This window comes from Salvia miltiorrhiza, unplaced genomic scaffold, assembly GCF_028751815.1.
Source record: "Salvia miltiorrhiza cultivar Shanhuang (shh) unplaced genomic scaffold, IMPLAD_Smil_shh original_scaffold_455, whole genome shotgun sequence".
Taxonomy (NCBI): Eukaryota; Viridiplantae; Streptophyta; class Magnoliopsida; order Lamiales; family Lamiaceae; genus Salvia; species Salvia miltiorrhiza.
In genome coordinates this window covers 190,949-207,421 of record NW_026651553.1, presented here as the reverse complement: position 1 = coordinate 207,421, position 16,473 = coordinate 190,949, and the positions used below count along the sequence as shown (strand labels likewise).

Genomic DNA, 16,473 nt, shown 5'->3' with positions numbered 1-16,473 from the left:
ACTCATTGAGAACCGAAACTAAGCATATTTGCCTATCACAACATTGCAACATCATTTTTGTGAGAAATGCAGAGATGAACACAATGAAATCTTGAAATCTCAGAAGTGGTAACAGGCTCACTGAGATCCTGAGTATAGGCCGGAGAGAGAGTACTGCCGGAGCTTTGCTACCTCGTACCACGAGTTGAGCACATTGTCGTTTTTATCAGTGCCGGAGAAGGCCAACTGTATGCCCACGTCACAGTCGGTAGAGCCTCCGTTGCTTCTGCAGTTGGAGTTTTTGATTGTGCAGTCAGTGTTATTGAGGCACACGAACGAGCTCCCCGTGCACGAATCGCACCCGAACTTCTTCCAGTACAAGTTCTGCAGGGTGCCTTTCTGGAACTCAAGAACCTGCCATCACAAAAGCAGTTGAACAAGTTGCTCAAAAAAAAAAAAAAAAAAAAGCTGAACACTATTAGATCTCTCTAGAATATCTTTTGACATGAATACTTACCATGGTGAAGCTGGTCACAGTGTGATCGTTGTCTGCAACGAACACTGGGAGAGATCGAGCTGCGTACTTCCGTCCAGCAAAAGCCACCACGTATCGTTCAGCTTCGCTCTTAAGAATATTGCAGAAAGAAGGCAGTTAACATGATGATGATGATGATGATGATGATAGTAAAGCTAAAAGAGTATAGTCATATAATCTTACCGAATTGGGAGTGGTGGTGGTGGTGATAGTAAGCAGAGAAATCTCATCAACCTTCGGCCTAAAAAGCGCGAGCTGCGCACCTTTTGCCGGCAGCAAGAGACGAGAATCACAGGGTGAGAGCTGAGTGCCATCGAAGAAGAAATCGTTCCGTTTAGAAAATGCAAGGCCGAATGTAAAACCATCGAATCTCGCAACTTGTGCATCCGTGCAGGGGTCGAACACGGGATTCGTGTCTCCGGCTAAGACCGGAATCGTCGTCGTCATCATCATCATCGTTGCCATGATTGAAAACATCATCCACCAAGCCATATTGATCATCGAATTGATTATGATCCTAAAGTACCAGCGATGGTTTCAACTATCCAAATAAAGAATATGGAGTTGATGAATGAGTTTTTTAGAGTGAGACAAAAGAAAGGGTCGATTAAGGAGAGGTTGCTTCATCATTTCTGACTTTTGCTTTGTTTCTATCTATTTTCTTGGTTTTTTTGAGATTGACAAAACCTAAAACCATCGTTTCCTCTGTCTCAAGCAACTGAATGTAATACAAAAATATTAAGATGAATATTGAATTGAATTAAGACGTAGAAAATTATGTATGTGTGTGCAGAGCACAGAGCAATCGGTACATCCTTTTCCCTGCAGTAAATACATTCCTCATAGAATACAATAATCTCAGAAGAGGCCACTGAATGAGGAACTTAGATCGGAGTAGAGGCCGTAGAGCGAGTACTGCCGGAGATTTGCCACCTCGTACCACGAGTTGAGCACGTTGTCGTTCTTATCAGTGCCGGAGAATGCCAACTGTATCCCTATGTTACAGGCGGTAGAGCCTCCGCTGCTTTTGCAGTTGGAGGTCTTGATGGCGCAGTCGGTGTTGTTGAGGCACATGAAGGAGCTCCCCGTGCACGACCCGCACCCGAACTTCTTCCAGTACAAGTTCTGCAAGGTGCCCTTCTGGAACTCAAGAACCTGCCACCACCAAAAACAACATTCCTCTACAATTGTTTGGTCTGTTTTTTCTTACTTTAATGATTGCTTTGTGCCTTATTTTGTAGCAGTAACAAGATTTTTACCATGGTGAAGCTGGTGACGATGTAATTAGCGTCAGCGACGAATATAGGGAGGGATCGAGCTGCATACTTTCGTCCAGCAAAAGCCACCATATAACCTCCTAATTTGCTCTGAGATTAACATTGCAGGAAACTACTATCACAAATTTGAACCACAAACATAGCTATGAATGATTAAATCATAGTTGAGCAGAACAAGGCTCACCGGATCGAAGGTGGTGCTGTTGATGGTAAGCAGAGTTATCTCATCGACCTTCGGCCTGAAAACGGCGAGCTCGGCGCCGTTGGTGGCGAGGGAGAGGCGAGAATCGCAGGGTGAAAGCTGGATGTTGTTGGAGAAGAAATTGTTCCTTGAAGAAAACGCGAGTCCGAAGGTAAAGCCGTCGTGTTTCTGGACTTTTGTATCCGTGCAGGGGCTGAATACGGGATTCGTGTCTCCGGCGAAGGCCGCCGGAATCACCGTCATCAGCATCATCGCCGGAATCATCATCCGCGCCGCCATCGTCGCCGGATTCATCCTAACATAATCAGGATTCAATCGCACAATTATAGCAATTGAAATATATCGAATCAGGTTGAAATAAACAGAACGTCGTATAGTTTGATATTAACCGTAAGATGCGATGATTTCTACATGAAAGAAGATCGCAACAGAATTTTGATTAGAAAATCACATCATGTGATCAAACATGATCGTATAATTCGTATTCAAAGCGGTGAAATTAAATTAACTCACTGAAATCAGATATGGTATTGTTCGCTTTTCCTCTGTTTTCCTTAAAAGAACGGCTTCTTCTTCAACCTCCAAAAAAATAAAGGGGAAAAAAAAAACTTGAAATTGCAGGTGGACGAATCACGGGAAAGGAAGAAAATCAACGGAAAAAGGGGAGGGTTTTCGAGGATTAGAGAGAGATGGGAAAATGGGTGGATTAACGGTTGAATATCTTAATATTCATATTATGTCGAATTCTTCCTTGATTTTTAAATGTTTCATAATCTAATTTCGTATTTCGCAGAGATTTTTTTTTTTAAGAATTATTTTTGCAGAGAATTAGTACAACTGATATACCTGAAAATAATACACTTTTCCAGTTCCAATTCGTAAAGAGAATTGCTAGAAAAGTTTTGCTGTGGAAGGTGGCGTAACGGGTGGATCGTGTCCAAAAACGGTTATGGGAGTTGTGCTGACTACGACTACTTTAACGTTAACAAAACGCGATCCCCAAAAAAAAATAAAACGTTATAAAACGCGATTTTCAGTATCTAGGACAACGTTTTTTTCTATAAATAATGGAATTCTTTTTCGGGATTTTGACAATAAGTAGGCGGGGAAAGAAAACCTTATCAAAATCCCAATTTTTTCGGATCATTAATATCATTTTTTTTTCTTTTGAGAGAGGATCATTAATATCATTGTTTGATTAACTTCGGAGGACCTTTTAATTTTAGCATATCTTTTATCATATCAACCATTGCAACTCCGGGACCGGGTTATGTTTCTTGTAACTCCAGACTGACGCAATTTATATGTATACTCCCTCCGTCCACCAATTCAAGGCCTACTTGCCTTTTTGGTCCGTCCACAAAAACAAGGCCTACCTATTTTTGGTAAGTTTTTATTCATTATTTAATCAAAAAGTCAAAGATTCTTTACAAAAAAGTGGGACCATTTCTCCACTCAACTAATAAAAATACACTTTTTCTTAAAAAGTAGGACCCTTCTCCACTCAACTAATAAAAATACATTTTTTTTTCTTAAAACCTGTGTTTTTTCATATAGGTCTTTAATTGGTGGACGGAGGGAGTACTTTTTTTGTAAAATTTTTACATTTAAAAAATCAAGTGTTAGAAATTTGCCAACATTTTATAACTTTTAAGTTGAGAACTCACTTAAAAATTACAGCCGTAGCTAGATGATTCGAATATAATCAATAATAAGAACTCTCGAATTAAATCCCAATATAACATTATGCAAATCTCATTTCACTGTGATTTATATTTTCTAGAACGAACATAATCTTTATTTTTCTCTATATTTATATGCATTAAGAAAAAAAGGAACTTTTCTTTTCCCTCTCTTTCGAAGTGTTAATGTACGTAGTAAGGTAAAAGACAGAATCATAATCAAATTCAATCTTGCAAGATGCCAAAAAGTTACACCAATATCACAATTAACATCGGAATTATTATATAGTGGAAAATGCTAATGATTTAGTATTAGCTATTTTGAATATGTATAGAAGATTTTTGTTTCTAGCAACAAATAAGCACATTAGCATGTCCATTAATTATGATTTGACAGTGTTATATTAACGTAAAATGATAAAATCTTAACATGTAAATGAGTGGAGACAAGTTTTAGGTTCACCAAAGCTATGATGTTAGGTTGTAGTGTTGTACTAACATCATAATTATAAAATGTCAAAAACATTTACCATCATTTATTAGCAAGACTAAAACCTAAGCCCTACATTTTAAGAAGAAGAATTTCACGTGATTCTGAATTAACCAAAAAAATATAGTTTTCTGCCAAGCATCATCACTTGTTTGCATGCAGATAAAATCTTAATCAAATTAATAATCAAAACTAAAAAAGAAAAGTTACTCTAATTGTGCATGCATGGGTCTCTATCTCTCTTCTCTTCCCTTTTCGCCTTAGCTGTTGGAAAAGTGCAAGTTCAAGTAAATGAGATGCTTCAAGAAAATACACAAGCAAAACCATTTCCAAAAATACAACCAAACCCTGTTTCATCAGTTATAGGAAAAAGAAAACACCATAAACATTACACTTTCACCACCCCAAAAATTGTAGCAGGACTCATTTGATCCTTCAGCCTTGTAAAGATCAAGATCCAATTTTTCTATTAGCTAGCTTTCTGTTTTGTGTGTGTGTGTGTTTTAGTTTTGCCACATTCATAACACAGGTTTATTTGAAGGTCTAATGGGATGGAAAAATCCAAGGTTGGAGAGGAAAAGTGGGGGGATCCAGACACAAGGCACTCCTTCTACCAAATTATGTGGTTTCAAAATCTGACTGAGCTGGTAAGTAGGTAGGAAATTCACTTAATTGTGTCTTGACTACAATATTGATTATTTCATGATTAAACTTGCAGCAAATTCCAACCAAGTTCTTCAATGAACACTTAGCAAGTGAGGAGGAAACTGAAAGGGTGACCCTGAGGGGTCCTTGTGGAAGTTGGGCTGCCAAGATGGAGCGGAGAGATGACGGCGTCTATCTCGTCCAAGGATGGAAAGATTTTGTGGAAAGTCACAGCTTAGGCAGAGCAGAGTGGGCAGAATTCCTGTACAATGGTGGGATGTCTTTTGATGTGAAGATCTATGGTTGTAATGGTTGGCTGAAAAGCTACAAGAAAGCCGCCTCTGAAGAAGGCACGCCTTCTTTCACCTCGTCTTTCCCCTTCTTCAAACACGTGATGAAAGGCCACAATGTTGGCCACAAATGCACCATGGTGAGATGCACAGTTATTTTAGATTTGATGCGTAGATTCATGAATATGTCGAATACATTTGATTTAACCAAGATTTTGTGTGTGTTTTCTTGCAGCTGATCTCAAAGGCCTTTTCAAGAAAGCATCTGTCTATGTCCAGACAGGAAATGCTGCTGAGGGACTCTGATGGGGTTTCTTGGGCAGTCACCGCTGTCGTCGTGAGCAGCGGTCATCTTTCCCTGTGCGGAGGATGGAAGGCCTTTACAGATGCTCATTCGATCAAGAAAGGCAACACCTGCATTTTCGAGCTGGTCGAGCAGAAAGTGATGCAAGTCCACATTCTCAGATGAAACCAACAAGCTAGAATCTTTTGATCATGTAATGAAAACTACAATGTGTTTCCATGTGAAGTTATTATGCAATCTTGTTTTAACTTAGTTTGCACCATTTGGTAGGAAATGAGTCAATCTGTCAAGCTTCCTTGTTTTCAACATACCATTTTGCAGGGTTTATTTCAAAATCAATAAGAGAGTAGTAACAAATGTGCTGAAGATACTAACAAGCAAATTTTATATATTGAAAAGAAGTAAAAATGTTGTATCGTATATACACAGCCTAAAACAAAAATCACCACCAGTCTCTGCAAGAGCACACGCCATCACGGAAAATATGAAAGCGTTTGGCATCCTTTATAACCAGAACTCGTGCATAGGCTTTGGAGACAAACTTACTAGCTAAGTGGCAATCATCGCAAATCCTTAGATTTTTTGTGATCCGAACTACTGCTCCCGGCTTAGTCCTCATCAGTCCAAAAGCAATAGCCAGCTTCTCGCTGTGGTGAAACAGAATATCTCTCTTCACATCATCCGACACATCTAGGAGCACAGAGTCGGTATCAGGCTCATACCCTGCAGCTTTTATCTTCAAAATCAAGCCTTTAAGGAAGTCCCTAATCTCTAGGTAGTGAGGATGGTCTGTCTGGCTTGCCATGAATGTGAACATTTCTCCATTTATTTCCATAGAACTAAGGCCAGGGTTCTTCTTCAAGTTGCTCGATTTCAAAGATATTCTACTCATTCTAGCACAATCCCAATTTCCAGCCAAAGCATGCATGTTTGAGAGCAATATATAGTGCCCTGCATCATTAGGTTTCAACTCAATAAGTTCTCGAGAGATCTCATCTCCCAGCTCAAAGTTCCTGTGGATTTTACAAGCAGTAAGCAGAGAACTGTATATCTCAAGCCCCGGTTGCAGATGCATCCTCTTCGTGAGCAAGTAAGCATCATATATTCGCCCAGAACGGCCAAGAAGGTCTACAACACAGGCATAGTGCTTCAAATTAGGAATCAAGTTCCAAACTTTAGTCATTTGATCAAAGATTCGGAGCCCTTGCTCGACCAGGCCAGCATGACTACAAGCACACAGGACTGATACCAATGTCGACTCATCTGGGCTTAGGCCCGAATCCTTCATCTTTAAGAATGTGACTATGGCTTCATTCCCACAACCAATCATGCCATAACCAGATATCAGCGCGTTCCAACATGCTGCATCTCTCTCTACCATACCTCCAAAGTATCTTTTTGCATCTATCATACTTGCACAGTTAGCATACATATCTATTACAGCTGAACCAACAAAAAGATCATCTTGAAAACCAGTTTTCAACACCAGGGCGTGCATTCGCCTACCCTGCTGCAAAGCTCCAGAACAGCTGCAACCCGAAAGCATAGTTATAAGAGAAACATAATCTATCATGTTTTCTCCCATCATCTTGTTGAAATGTTCAATGGTCCTTCGCCAATTGCCACTCCTCGAAAACCCTCTCAACATCGAAGTCCAAGCAACCAAGTCCTTCTTATTGATCTCCTCAAATATACGATAAGCATCATTCACAAAGTTTCCATTTATATACAATCCCATCAAAGCAGTTCTAATTAGTGGATCATTCTCATATCCACTTCGAACTATTAAGCCGTGGATTCCACTTCCTACTCTGAAATCCTCTAAACTGATCAAGCTCATCACAGTAAAAATATCACCAGACATCCCTTTCCTCTTCATCAAATTGAACATCCGCAACGCTTCCTCTCCATATCCATTATCTGAGTAGCCTGAAATGATTGCATTCCACGAGACCACATTTCTCACAGACATATTGTCAAACACATTCCTCGCAATTCTCATGCACCCAAATTTTGAATACATATCAATTAAACCTGTTTCCACAAACACATTATCACCGAAATTGCATCTTATCCAGTAACAATGCACAGATTTCCCCAACAAAACCCTCCCTAATTTTCCGAATGCGGGCAAAACACTTGCTATTGTTATCTCATTCGGCCTAATTTGTAGAACCATCATCCCATAAAACACCTCAACAGCTTCGAAGAAACGGCCATTTTTCGTGAGACCAGATAGCAAAATCGTCCAAGACACCAAATTTTTGTTCGGAATTTGAGAAAATATAATCTGGGCTTTCGATACAAGTCCGCAAGAAGCATATGCATTCATCAACCTGTTGCATAGGAAAACATTTTCAGAGAGATTTGACACGATTATATGACCATGGGCTTGATGCAGAGGCTTTACATCTCTAATCTTTTGGAGAATCGATGCCTGCGACATTTGAGTTGAATAATATTTTAGGCGAAGTTTTAGATGCAGAAGAAAGTGTGCGTTTTGGCGCCATGAGAAACGGGTAGGATGCTTGTGAAAACAGTTCATTTACAACGGCTAGAATAGATTTTAGTAATTGAAACTGATTCAGCTTGGTCTTAAAAATTGAGACAGATTCGGCCCCAATTAATGATCGTGTTTCTGGCTCATTGAGGACACACGCTTCTTGGATGAAGTATAAAATATCTTGGAATTCCTTTGTTCATTTTATTTTGACAGCAACAAAAGAAAAGAAAAGAAAAGAAAAAGTGTAGAACACGAATATATAGTTATTAAGGAGATTTTTATATGTTATTCTTTTATAATTTTATGGTCCAAAAAATTAACTTCAAAATTGAAGGTTCATGATTAGTGTTGAAAATTTCAATTGACTCGAAAATAATTTTACTGGCACGATATCAAGTGAATTGACTCGATTTTTTTTTTTCGAAATATAGCTACGTCACAAATCACAATATTAAGATTTAAGACCCTATTACGATCAATTTTATGATATTATTCAAAGTATGTTCCAACTTTTTTGTTAAGTAGATAATATATAAACGTAAATATGAAATGAATGTAGGTCAGCGAAAAATAGTTGCAACTTGCAACAACAATTAAGTTTGTGCAAATAGTCATCAAAGTTTGCCAATAATAATAACCCAATCTTTTTGTAGCCACTACTACGAGGTCAGGGGATCACTCTCCCAAATGAGCCTCATTCACATATTCTCCACCACCTTATCCACACTCGCATCATTTCTCTCCCATACAAACTCCCCTCATTCAAATCCGCATCATCCCATTTTTCTTGCATCAAACAAAGGTAACAACACACATTCGTAATTGCTACGACATTCACTCACTCACCCACCCTTCATTCTTTTGTACAGATTGCAAGCAATATGGCAACGGCAATATCGGCGGTGGCGGCAGTGGTGGGCCCCAGCAGGCCGTCCGTGGGCCGGGCCAGAGTGAGGTACATCAATGGGCTCAACTCATTCGGAGGGCTCAAGGCGCACAACCACGTGGCGTCGTTAGGCCTCCAAGTCAGCAGCGAGCAGTCTTTTGCAAAGATAGTTAGCTCGTTGCAGCAGCAGGGGAGGAAGAGCGGCGGCGCTCTCACCTCCACCTGCAATGCTGTCGGGGAGATCTTCAAGATTGCGGCCATCATGAACGGTATTACGCTCGTCGGAGTCGCCATCGGCTTCGTGCTGCTCCGGATCGAAGCATTTGCGGAGGAGAGTGAATGAAGAAGGTGTTGTAGTTGTACACAACTCTATATATGGTTGCTTCATTAAATAATATGTTGTCTTTTGCTTGGTTGGAACCGATGGTTCTTGCCTTTTGTTTCAATTGTTGTCTCCAATGTAGAACTGATTCGATTATTTTGCATACATTGAGTGCTCAATTTTGTTCATGCTTGTCAATTCAAATAGACTTAACCAAGAATTGATTAATTTATAGAATCCATTATAGCTAGCTGTTCACTTCGGACGGAATCGGATAGTTCATCACAGTTTTGGATTGCTTCCTAATGACGGCCACATGCTAGATGAGTTGGTTCTGGGTTAGTGCTCGTTCGATTATTTTTTTCCTATATTTTTTTGGGGTTTGGATAAAAAAAATAAATTAAAGACTGCATAATGGTGGTTATTTATTTATTTTGGTACTAAACTATGTATTAATTGACAGCCATAAAGATCGAGGATTATAGAAATGTAGTCGTTTCGGAATGGATGTCTGTGTACGCCAACGCTAAGGAATATAATGTAGATACAAGATGCAAATATTTAACGAACAACTTATGTATTGACATATAACTCTTTGAAATGAATAAATTACATTAATTCTGGAGATGCAGTTGAAAACAGAGCACGATTGTTGTGTTTCACAAATCATCTCCAAACTGAAACGGCTGAGCTACATAATAGGTCTCTCCATTCTCCTTAATAGGAGCCCTCCATCTCTCATGCCAAAACACGGCCACTCTCGACCACAGCGGAAACGGCGCGTGCCTCTCATTCCTCGCCTTCACGGTCAACGGCAGCCACAAATACCTCGAATCACGCAAATCCGCCGGATTCCACCTATCCGCCATGAAAATAAACAAACCCCGGCCACCTTCACCGTCGCTGTCGCCGCGCGGCATCGGCAGCACGAAGCTGCCTTGCGAGAAGAACGTGGCGGCGCGGTACGCCTTGTTGGCCCCCACGCAGGGGTTCCCGATGGTCTCCCACGGCCCGAGCATCGACTCCGCCTCGTGCACGAGCGCCTCGTTCGGCAGCCACCCGCTGCACCCGGACGTCACCATGTAGTACACCCCTCCGTGCTTGAACACCGCCGGCGCCTCGCGGTGCATCCCGATCAGCGCCCTCGCCGTCACGTTCGCCACTGAGAGATAATCCTCACTCAAAGGACTAATGTGGATCTCCTTATTCCTTAACGAGGCGTAGATCAGATACGCCGTGCCGTCGTCGTCCTTGAACACCGTCATGTCGCGGCTGTCGAAGCCGTTGGGCCTCGCGCTGCCTAGGTACACGAAAGGCCCGGTCGGGGAACTGCTCACCGCGACACCGATCGCGGCCTTGCTGTATTCCGCATCATCGATATGCATCCACATCACGTACTTACTAGATATTTTATTGTAGATCACCTTAGGCCGCTCCACGACCTTCAGCTTGTGGAGGTCGTGGGCGGCGTCGGTCTCCTTGGCCGCCAGCACAATGCCTTCGAACTTCCACGCCCAGAGATTCTTGGAGGAGTAGCAGCCGACGCCGATGACGTCGACGCGTGCGGTGCCAGTGGCTTGGGCGCGGTAAGTCGGGCCGTCTTTGTACTCACCATACCAGTAATAGGTCTCGGATTTTTCATCGAAGAGGATGCCGCCGCCGTGGGCTTGGATCGGGTTCCCGTCGGTGTCGAGCCAAAGCTTTTCAGGCAAGTAGAAGTGGTTGGTGGTGTTTATGTTGGTCTTCCTTGGATCGAGGGTGCCCTGCCAAGAGCTGGGGAAGAAAATGGTGCGAGCGGTGGAGGATTCGTTGAGGAACTCGTCGTTGAGGTTGATCGTTTGAGGGTGTTTGAGGCCGTAGGGCGGCAGGAGAGTGACATACTCCACTTGCTCGAGTTCTTGGAAGCTTAGAAGGGGGGCCTGCAGTGCCAACACGCGCGCTATCTTATTGTATTGGGCGGAGAAGGAGTAGATTTGGAGGATGAGGAGGACGGCGACGCCGCAGAGAACGACGGCCCACCGCCACAAGCAGCGGATGCGGGCCATGTGTGTGATTGTTTTAGCTGTGCTTGCCTGGTTTTATGAAAGTCAAGATTTATTATTGGACATGTTGATTTAGCAGATTCCGCGGCAGTTCTTGATGCCCAAGAATGATTAAACAATGAATTCCAGTTGCCATTTTTAAAATCTCGATGCCAAGGAGGGAGGATTGCTTGGAAGCTCGGAAATTCGTTATTTTCATTTGTTTTGATACTTCTTAAAGTCAAACCTTAATTCCAACCTTATAAAAATAAAAATCAAACCTTACCAAACTTGTTGGGGTGTAATGCGTTAACAAGATAAAAAGATAATAGAAAGATAATTAACAAGGATTCACTCATCTAATTAGAATTTATAATTATTTTTTTATATTTATTTATATTAATAATTGATTATTTGAGATAATTAATTAATTCAAAGTTAGGATATAATTTTTTAAAATTTCAATTTTTAGTGATATATTAATTCGAGTTCATAATATAATAATATTTTTTATTTTTATAATAAACAATTATAAAATAGACAAATTAAGAGTAATACACAATGGTACACACTAAATTGTGGGACACAGAATCCCATTCCTGGATATGTAGGCAGTTAATTTTTCAAACAATTAAGTTTCGTATTAACAAGAAGCAAGTTTCGTTTTTCAGTTTTTTTATATGCACTTTCTTCGTAGCCATAAGCACTAGGCAGTGTTTATTTTATTTCATATGGTTGTATTATATATTTTGGATTGTCCTCAATAAATATGTAAGTCCAAGATTTAAAGCACATATCAATTTTGTTCAAACTAAATTGACTGTCCAATTAACACACACGCCTGCAAAGGTTTCTCTCTAGCTATCCGCCGTTGTCGCCGCCGGTGTCTTGGAACCCCATATATATGAAAATTATTTATAGTTATATCTTACACAGTTTAAGTAGGTTAAACCACAGATGAGATACTCTGTCCCAAAATATTGTGTGTACCACTCTTCATTTCTTTGTTTTATAAATTATTTTTTATAAAAATAAAAATTATTATTATATTATAAACTTTAATTAGTATTTATCATTGAAAAATTAAAATTTAAAAAATTATATACCTTAACTTTGAATTAATGAACCCAAATAATCTATTACTAATTCAAATAAATATAAAAAAATAATTATAAACCCTAAATGGATGAGTGAACCCTTGTTAATTATCTTTATATTATATAAAAGCATAATAAATTAAATTTGAATAAATAATTTAAAAATATAAAGAAATGAAGAGTGGTACATGTGGTACACACTATATTTTGGGACAGAGGATCCCATTTGGGTTAAACCAAGTGAGATGAACAGAGTGAATATATTTTAAACTTGTGTGGCTAACAATCTATTTTTTATTATTTTATTTTCACTGTCTAATTTTTTTAAGGATCGGTTAGGGTTATAATTTTAGGAAATTAGAATAAGAACTAATTTATTTAGGTAAAACTAATATTATATATATAATTCAGATTGTGATTTTATTCGATTTAAAAATATGTCATCGAACTGACAAGTTAATCAAATTTTTAAAAAAATATTTCAAACCGAATTTGAGAGAGACTGAATTAAATTTAGTATTTTAATTTTAAATAGTGACGCTACCTTGAGCGATGCACGAGAGTATTTATATAGTTACATAAAATAGTAAGAAAATAATTAAAATTAAATTATAGTACTCCATTCGTTCACGAAAAATATGAAACTTTTGTCATTTTGGGTGTACACAAAAAGTATGTCATTTTAAGACATCATCCCACTACTTTTTCTTATCTTTTATCCTTAAACACATATTATCTAAAAAAAATTATTATTAATTCAATTTCAATCACTCATTTCAAATTTTGGTGAAACCATTCACCATTCTTCCACTACATAAAAATCACCACCAATTTTTTTAATACATGTGCCCACCAAAAGTGCCATACTTTTATATGACGAAAGGAATATATAATAATAATAATAATAATAATAATAATAATAATAAGAATAATAATAATAATAATAATAATAAGTTAATTTATTGATTAATTAATTATTAATTATTTACTTGTAAATTGTAAACCACACAATAAGTGAAAGAAAAGATTAAAAATATGTGCATGTGTTGACCCAACGGTAGAAGGTTAATGCCTAAGACTTGAAGTATTGAGTTCGAGTCCTCCATCACGCGGTATTTAAATTTCTTTATTTACTTATCTAATTTATCAAAAGAAAAAAGAAAAAAAAAGAAGCAGATGAAAGATGCAGTTAAAAACGGGATGAGATCCAGTGTCCCACAATCTTATATGTGTCATTGTGTCTCATGCTTATATATATTATTTTAAAAATATTTTTTATAAAAATAAAATTTATTATAATACTATGAATTATATTGAAATTTTATTTCAAAAAATTAAATTTATTAAAAAGTATATACCATGACTTTGAATTTATCGACATATTATATATTAGCTAATAAAAGTGAAATTAAATGATAAAAAATAATTATATACCCTAGATTGATGGAATAAACCCTAGTTAATAATCACAAAATTAAACTAAAGCATAAAAAAATTGAAATTGAAGAAACCATACATAAGAAATTAAACAAAATTGAAAGTGGTACATAAAGTGGGATATAAAGTGTAGTACACTAAATCTCCGTTCAAAACAGAGAGCAAGATTCTTGTGTTTCACAAATCATCTAAAGACTGAAAGTACTGAGCTACATAATAAGTCTCTCCATTCTCCTTAATAGGAGCCCTCCATCTCACATGCCAAAACACGGCCACTCTCGACCACAGCGGAAACGGCGTGTGCCTCTCATACCTTGCCTTCACGGTCAACGGCAGCCACAAATACCTCGAATCACGCAAATCCGCCGAATTCCACCTATCCGCCATGAAAATAAACAAACCCCGGCCACCTTCACCGTCGCTGTCGCCGCGCGGCATCGGCAGCACGAAGCTGCCTTGCGAGAAGAACGTGGCGGCGCGGTACGCCTTGTTGGCCCCCACGCAGGGGTTCCCGATGGTCTCCCACGGCCCGAGCATCGACTCCGCCTCGTGCACGAGCGCCTCGTTCGGCAGCCACCCGCTGCACCCGGACGTCACCATGTAGTACACCCCTCCGTGCTTGAACACCGCCGGCGCCTCGCGGTGCATCCCGATCAGCGCCCTCGCCGTCACGTTCGCCACCTCCACATAATCCTCACTCAAAGGACTAATGTGGATCTCCTTATTCCCAACCGAGGCGTAGATCAGATACGCCACACCGTCATCGTCCTTGAACACCGTCATGTCGCGGCTGTCGAAGCCGTTGGGCCTCGCGCTGCCTAGGTACTCGAAAGGGCCGGTCGGGGAGCTGCTCACCGCAACCCCGACCGCAGCCTTCCTGTATTCCACATCATCGATGTGCATCCACATCACGTACTTTCTAGATATTTTATTGTAGATCACCTTAGGCCGCTCCACGACCTTCAGCTTATGCAAGTCGTGGGCGGCGTCGGTCTCCTCGGCCGCCAGCACAAGGCCTTCGAACTTCCACGCCCAGAGATTCTTGGAGGAGTAGCAGCCGACGCCGATGACGTCGACGCGTGCGGTGCCGGTGGCTTGGGCGCGGTAAGTCGGGCCATCTTTGTACTCGCCGTACCAGTAATAGGTCTCGGATTTTTCATCGAAGAGGATGCCGCCGCCGTGGGCTTGGATGGGGTTCCCGTCGGTGTCGAGCCAAAGTTTTTCCGGCAAGTAGAAGTGGTTGGTAGGGTTTATGTTCTTTTTTCTTGGATTGACGCTGCCGTACCAGGAGGTGGGAAAGAAATTAATGGAGCGATCGATGGAGGATTCGTTGAGGAAATCGTGGTTGAGGTCGATCGGTTGAGGGTCTTCGAGGTCGTAGGGCAGCGGGAGAGAGAGATGCTCCACTTGCTCGAGTTCTTGGAAGCTTAGAAGGGAGCCCTGCAGCGCCATCATGCGCGCTAGCTTATTGTATTCGGCGGAGAAGGAGTAGATTTGGAGGGTGAGGAGGGCGGCGACACCGCAGAGAACGACAGCCCACCGCCACAAGCAGCGGATGCCGGCCATGTGTGTGATGAATGATATGTGATTGTTTTAGCTAGTTATATATATAGTTGTGCTTGGTTTTATGAAAGTCGAGATCAAGATTCATAATTGGACATGTTGATTCCGCGGCAGTTCTTGATGCCCAAGGATGATTAAACAATGAATTCAAGTTGCCATTTTAAAAATCTCGATGCCGAGAAAAGAGGATTACTCGAAACTCGGAAATTCGTTATTTTCATTGCTTTTGATACTTTTGTAATTGTAGCACTTGAAGTCAAACCTTAATTACAACCTTATAAAAATAAAAGTCAAATCTTACGTACCAAACTTGTCGGGATAATGAGTTGAAACGGGAGCGCTACTGATTGAGGCAACCAAATGAATTATCACATCTTACATTAAGTTTCGTATTAAAAAAAAAGCAAGTTTCGTATTTCAATTGTTTTATCTGTACTTTGTCTCGTAGCCATAAGCACTAGGCAATGTTTATTTAATTTCACATGGTTGAATTATCTACACATACCTGCAAAGTGTCTCTCTCTCTAGCCATCCGCCATTGTTATCATCGCCGGTGTCTGGAACCCCAAATATGGAAATTATAGGAATTATAACTTACACAATTTAGGCAGGTTATACATATATATTTTTATAATTAAAGTTATGTAATACTTGAAAATGAATTGTTAAACGATTTTGCGAAATTGGAGAAGGATACATTCGAGTGTTCGCATTATCGATTGGTAGTCCATAATTGTCACGCGTGTCGCTCGTTCATGTTTGGTACATATATGTGCCACCATAAATTTTAAAAATTAAATGGAATGCTAAAAAAATAATTAGGAGGACAATATAATCTCTTCACTAAAAGTGACGTTAATTTATATATTTTAAACTTTTGGCTACTATCTATTTTTTATTATTTATTATTTTATTTTAACTAATTAATAGTACTACAAGTTTTCATTTCATTTTTGAAGGATGTGTTAGAGTTAGAATTTATGAAATTAGATTTAGAACTAATTTATTTAAATAAAACTGATATTACATGTATAATTCAGAATTTGATTTTATTCAATTATAAAAACATCTAATCTAACCGAATCAAATTAATCAAATTTAGAAGAAAAAAAATATTTCAAATCGAATTGGAAAAGAACCAAACTAAATTCAGTGCTTGTTTAATTCAAGTAGATGAATGAAATCAAATAAAGGAGATGAATGATAACAATAACTATTATTTTTATTCGGTGTTTGGTTT

At 39.5% G+C, this 16,473-nt stretch overlaps 7 protein-coding genes across 12 annotated transcripts; 2 read left to right on the top strand and 5 right to left on the bottom strand.

The window, feature by feature from the left end:
* Positions 1-5: 5 nt before the first annotated feature.
* On the bottom strand, positions 6-1,122 carry LOC131004762 (uncharacterized). The gene is made up of 3 exons (XM_057931519.1): positions 698-1,122; positions 497-604; positions 6-393 (listed from the first exon to the last, which is right to left on the bottom strand). The coding sequence occupies exons 1-3, from the start codon at positions 1,013-1,015 to the stop codon at positions 118-120; spliced, it is 702 nt and encodes a 233-aa protein (XP_057787502.1). The 5' UTR covers positions 1,016-1,122; the 3' UTR covers positions 6-117.
* Positions 1,123-1,252: 130 nt separating this feature from the next.
* Positions 1,253-2,975, bottom strand: LOC131004761 (uncharacterized). 4 transcript variants are annotated; one of them, XM_057931515.1, is made up of 5 exons: positions 2,840-2,975; positions 2,507-2,572; positions 1,976-2,288; positions 1,774-1,881; positions 1,253-1,669 (listed from the first exon to the last, which is right to left on the bottom strand). In XM_057931515.1, the coding sequence occupies exons 3-5, from the start codon at positions 2,285-2,287 to the stop codon at positions 1,373-1,375; spliced, it is 717 nt and encodes a 238-aa protein (XP_057787498.1). In that variant the 5' UTR covers position 2,288; positions 2,507-2,572; positions 2,840-2,975; the 3' UTR covers positions 1,253-1,372. The 4 variants fall into 4 exon arrangements, with proteins under 4 accessions (XP_057787498.1, XP_057787499.1, XP_057787501.1 ...); XM_057931516.1 differs by lacking the exon at positions 2,507-2,572 and having other exon boundaries at positions 2,840-2,960; XM_057931518.1 differs by having other exon boundaries at positions 2,507-2,861.
* A 1,459-nt stretch (positions 2,976-4,434) lies between these two features.
* LOC131004794 (B3 domain-containing protein REM6-like) lies at positions 4,435-7,953 on the top strand. 2 transcript variants are annotated; one of them, XM_057931555.1, is made up of 4 exons: positions 4,435-4,608; positions 4,707-4,812; positions 4,884-5,240; positions 5,336-7,953. In XM_057931555.1, the coding sequence occupies exons 2-4, from the start codon at positions 4,717-4,719 to the stop codon at positions 5,567-5,569; spliced, it is 687 nt and encodes a 228-aa protein (XP_057787538.1). In that variant the 5' UTR covers positions 4,435-4,608; positions 4,707-4,716; the 3' UTR covers positions 5,570-7,953. The 2 variants fall into 2 exon arrangements, with proteins under 2 accessions (XP_057787538.1, XP_057787539.1); XM_057931556.1 differs by having other exon boundaries at positions 4,435-4,812.
* Positions 5,767-7,968, bottom strand: LOC131004793 (pentatricopeptide repeat-containing protein At1g11290, chloroplastic-like). Of its 2 annotated transcripts, XM_057931554.1 has the most exons (2): positions 7,815-7,951; positions 5,767-7,740 (listed from the first exon to the last, which is right to left on the bottom strand). In XM_057931554.1, coding segments are annotated over exons 1-2 (1,896 nt in total). In that variant the 5' UTR covers positions 7,817-7,951; the 3' UTR covers positions 5,767-5,846. The 2 variants fall into 2 exon arrangements, with proteins under 2 accessions (XP_057787537.1, XP_057787536.1); XM_057931553.1 differs by having other exon boundaries at positions 5,767-7,968.
* Positions 7,969-8,474: 506 nt separating this feature from the next.
* Positions 8,475-9,303, top strand: LOC131004804 (uncharacterized). Its single transcript, XM_057931564.1, has 2 exons — positions 8,475-8,709; positions 8,777-9,303. The coding sequence occupies exon 2, from the start codon at positions 8,789-8,791 to the stop codon at positions 9,134-9,136; it is 348 nt and encodes a 115-aa protein (XP_057787547.1). The 5' UTR covers positions 8,475-8,709; positions 8,777-8,788; the 3' UTR covers positions 9,137-9,303.
* Positions 9,304-9,656: 353 nt separating this feature from the next.
* LOC131004802 (uncharacterized) lies at positions 9,657-11,369 on the bottom strand. Its single transcript, XM_057931563.1, has one exon. It carries the CDS (start codon positions 11,158-11,160, stop codon positions 9,775-9,777), a length of 1,386 nt encoding a protein of 461 aa, XP_057787546.1. The 5' UTR covers positions 11,161-11,369; the 3' UTR covers positions 9,657-9,774.
* Positions 11,370-13,724: 2,355 nt separating this feature from the next.
* On the bottom strand, positions 13,725-15,434 carry LOC131004801 (uncharacterized). Its single transcript, XM_057931562.1, has one exon. It carries the CDS (start codon positions 15,234-15,236, stop codon positions 13,848-13,850), a length of 1,389 nt encoding a protein of 462 aa, XP_057787545.1. The 5' UTR covers positions 15,237-15,434; the 3' UTR covers positions 13,725-13,847.
* Between the last annotated feature and the right edge of the window lie 1,039 nt (positions 15,435-16,473).

What these genes read in the sequence shown, in the direction of transcription:
- LOC131004804 (XM_057931564.1), top strand. Translation starts at nt 8,789, where the DNA reads ATGGCAACGGCAATATCGGCGGTGGCGGCAGTGGTGGGCCCCAGCAGG.
- LOC131004801 (XM_057931562.1), bottom strand. Translation starts at nt 15,236, where the DNA reads ATGGCCGGCATCCGCTGCTTGTGGCGGTGGGCTGTCGTTCTCTGCGGT.
- LOC131004761 (XM_057931515.1), bottom strand. Translation starts at nt 2,287, where the DNA reads ATGAATCCGGCGACGATGGCGGCGCGGATGATGATTCCGGCGATGATG. An exon ending in ACAGCACCACCTTCGATCCG is followed by an intron (nt 1,882 to 1,975) that starts GTGAGCCTTGTT and finishes TGTTAATCTCAG; the next exon opens with AGCAAATTAGGAGGTTATAT. An exon ending in TCGTCACCAGCTTCACCATG is followed by an intron (nt 1,670 to 1,773) that starts GTAAAAATCTTG and finishes TGGTGGTGGCAG; the next exon opens with GTTCTTGAGTTCCAGAAGGG.
- LOC131004794 (XM_057931555.1), top strand. Translation starts at nt 4,717, where the DNA reads ATGGAAAAATCCAAGGTTGGAGAGGAAAAGTGGGGGGATCCAGACACA. An exon ending in TTCAAAATCTGACTGAGCTG is followed by an intron (nt 4,813 to 4,883) that starts GTAAGTAGGTAG and finishes TTAAACTTGCAG; the next exon opens with CAAATTCCAACCAAGTTCTT. An exon ending in TTGGCCACAAATGCACCATG is followed by an intron (nt 5,241 to 5,335) that starts GTGAGATGCACA and finishes GTTTTCTTGCAG; the next exon opens with CTGATCTCAAAGGCCTTTTC.
- LOC131004793 (XM_057931553.1), bottom strand. Translation starts at nt 7,949, where the DNA reads ATGAACTGTTTTCACAAGCATCCTACCCGTTTCTCATGGCGCCAAAAC.
- LOC131004762 (XM_057931519.1), bottom strand. Translation starts at nt 1,015, where the DNA reads ATGATCAATATGGCTTGGTGGATGATGTTTTCAATCATGGCAACGATG. An exon ending in CCACCACCACTCCCAATTCG is followed by an intron (nt 605 to 697) that starts GTAAGATTATAT and finishes AATATTCTTAAG; the next exon opens with AGCGAAGCTGAACGATACGT. An exon ending in CTGTGACCAGCTTCACCATG is followed by an intron (nt 394 to 496) that starts GTAAGTATTCAT and finishes TTGTGATGGCAG; the next exon opens with GTTCTTGAGTTCCAGAAAGG.
- LOC131004802 (XM_057931563.1), bottom strand. Translation starts at nt 11,160, where the DNA reads ATGGCCCGCATCCGCTGCTTGTGGCGGTGGGCCGTCGTTCTCTGCGGC.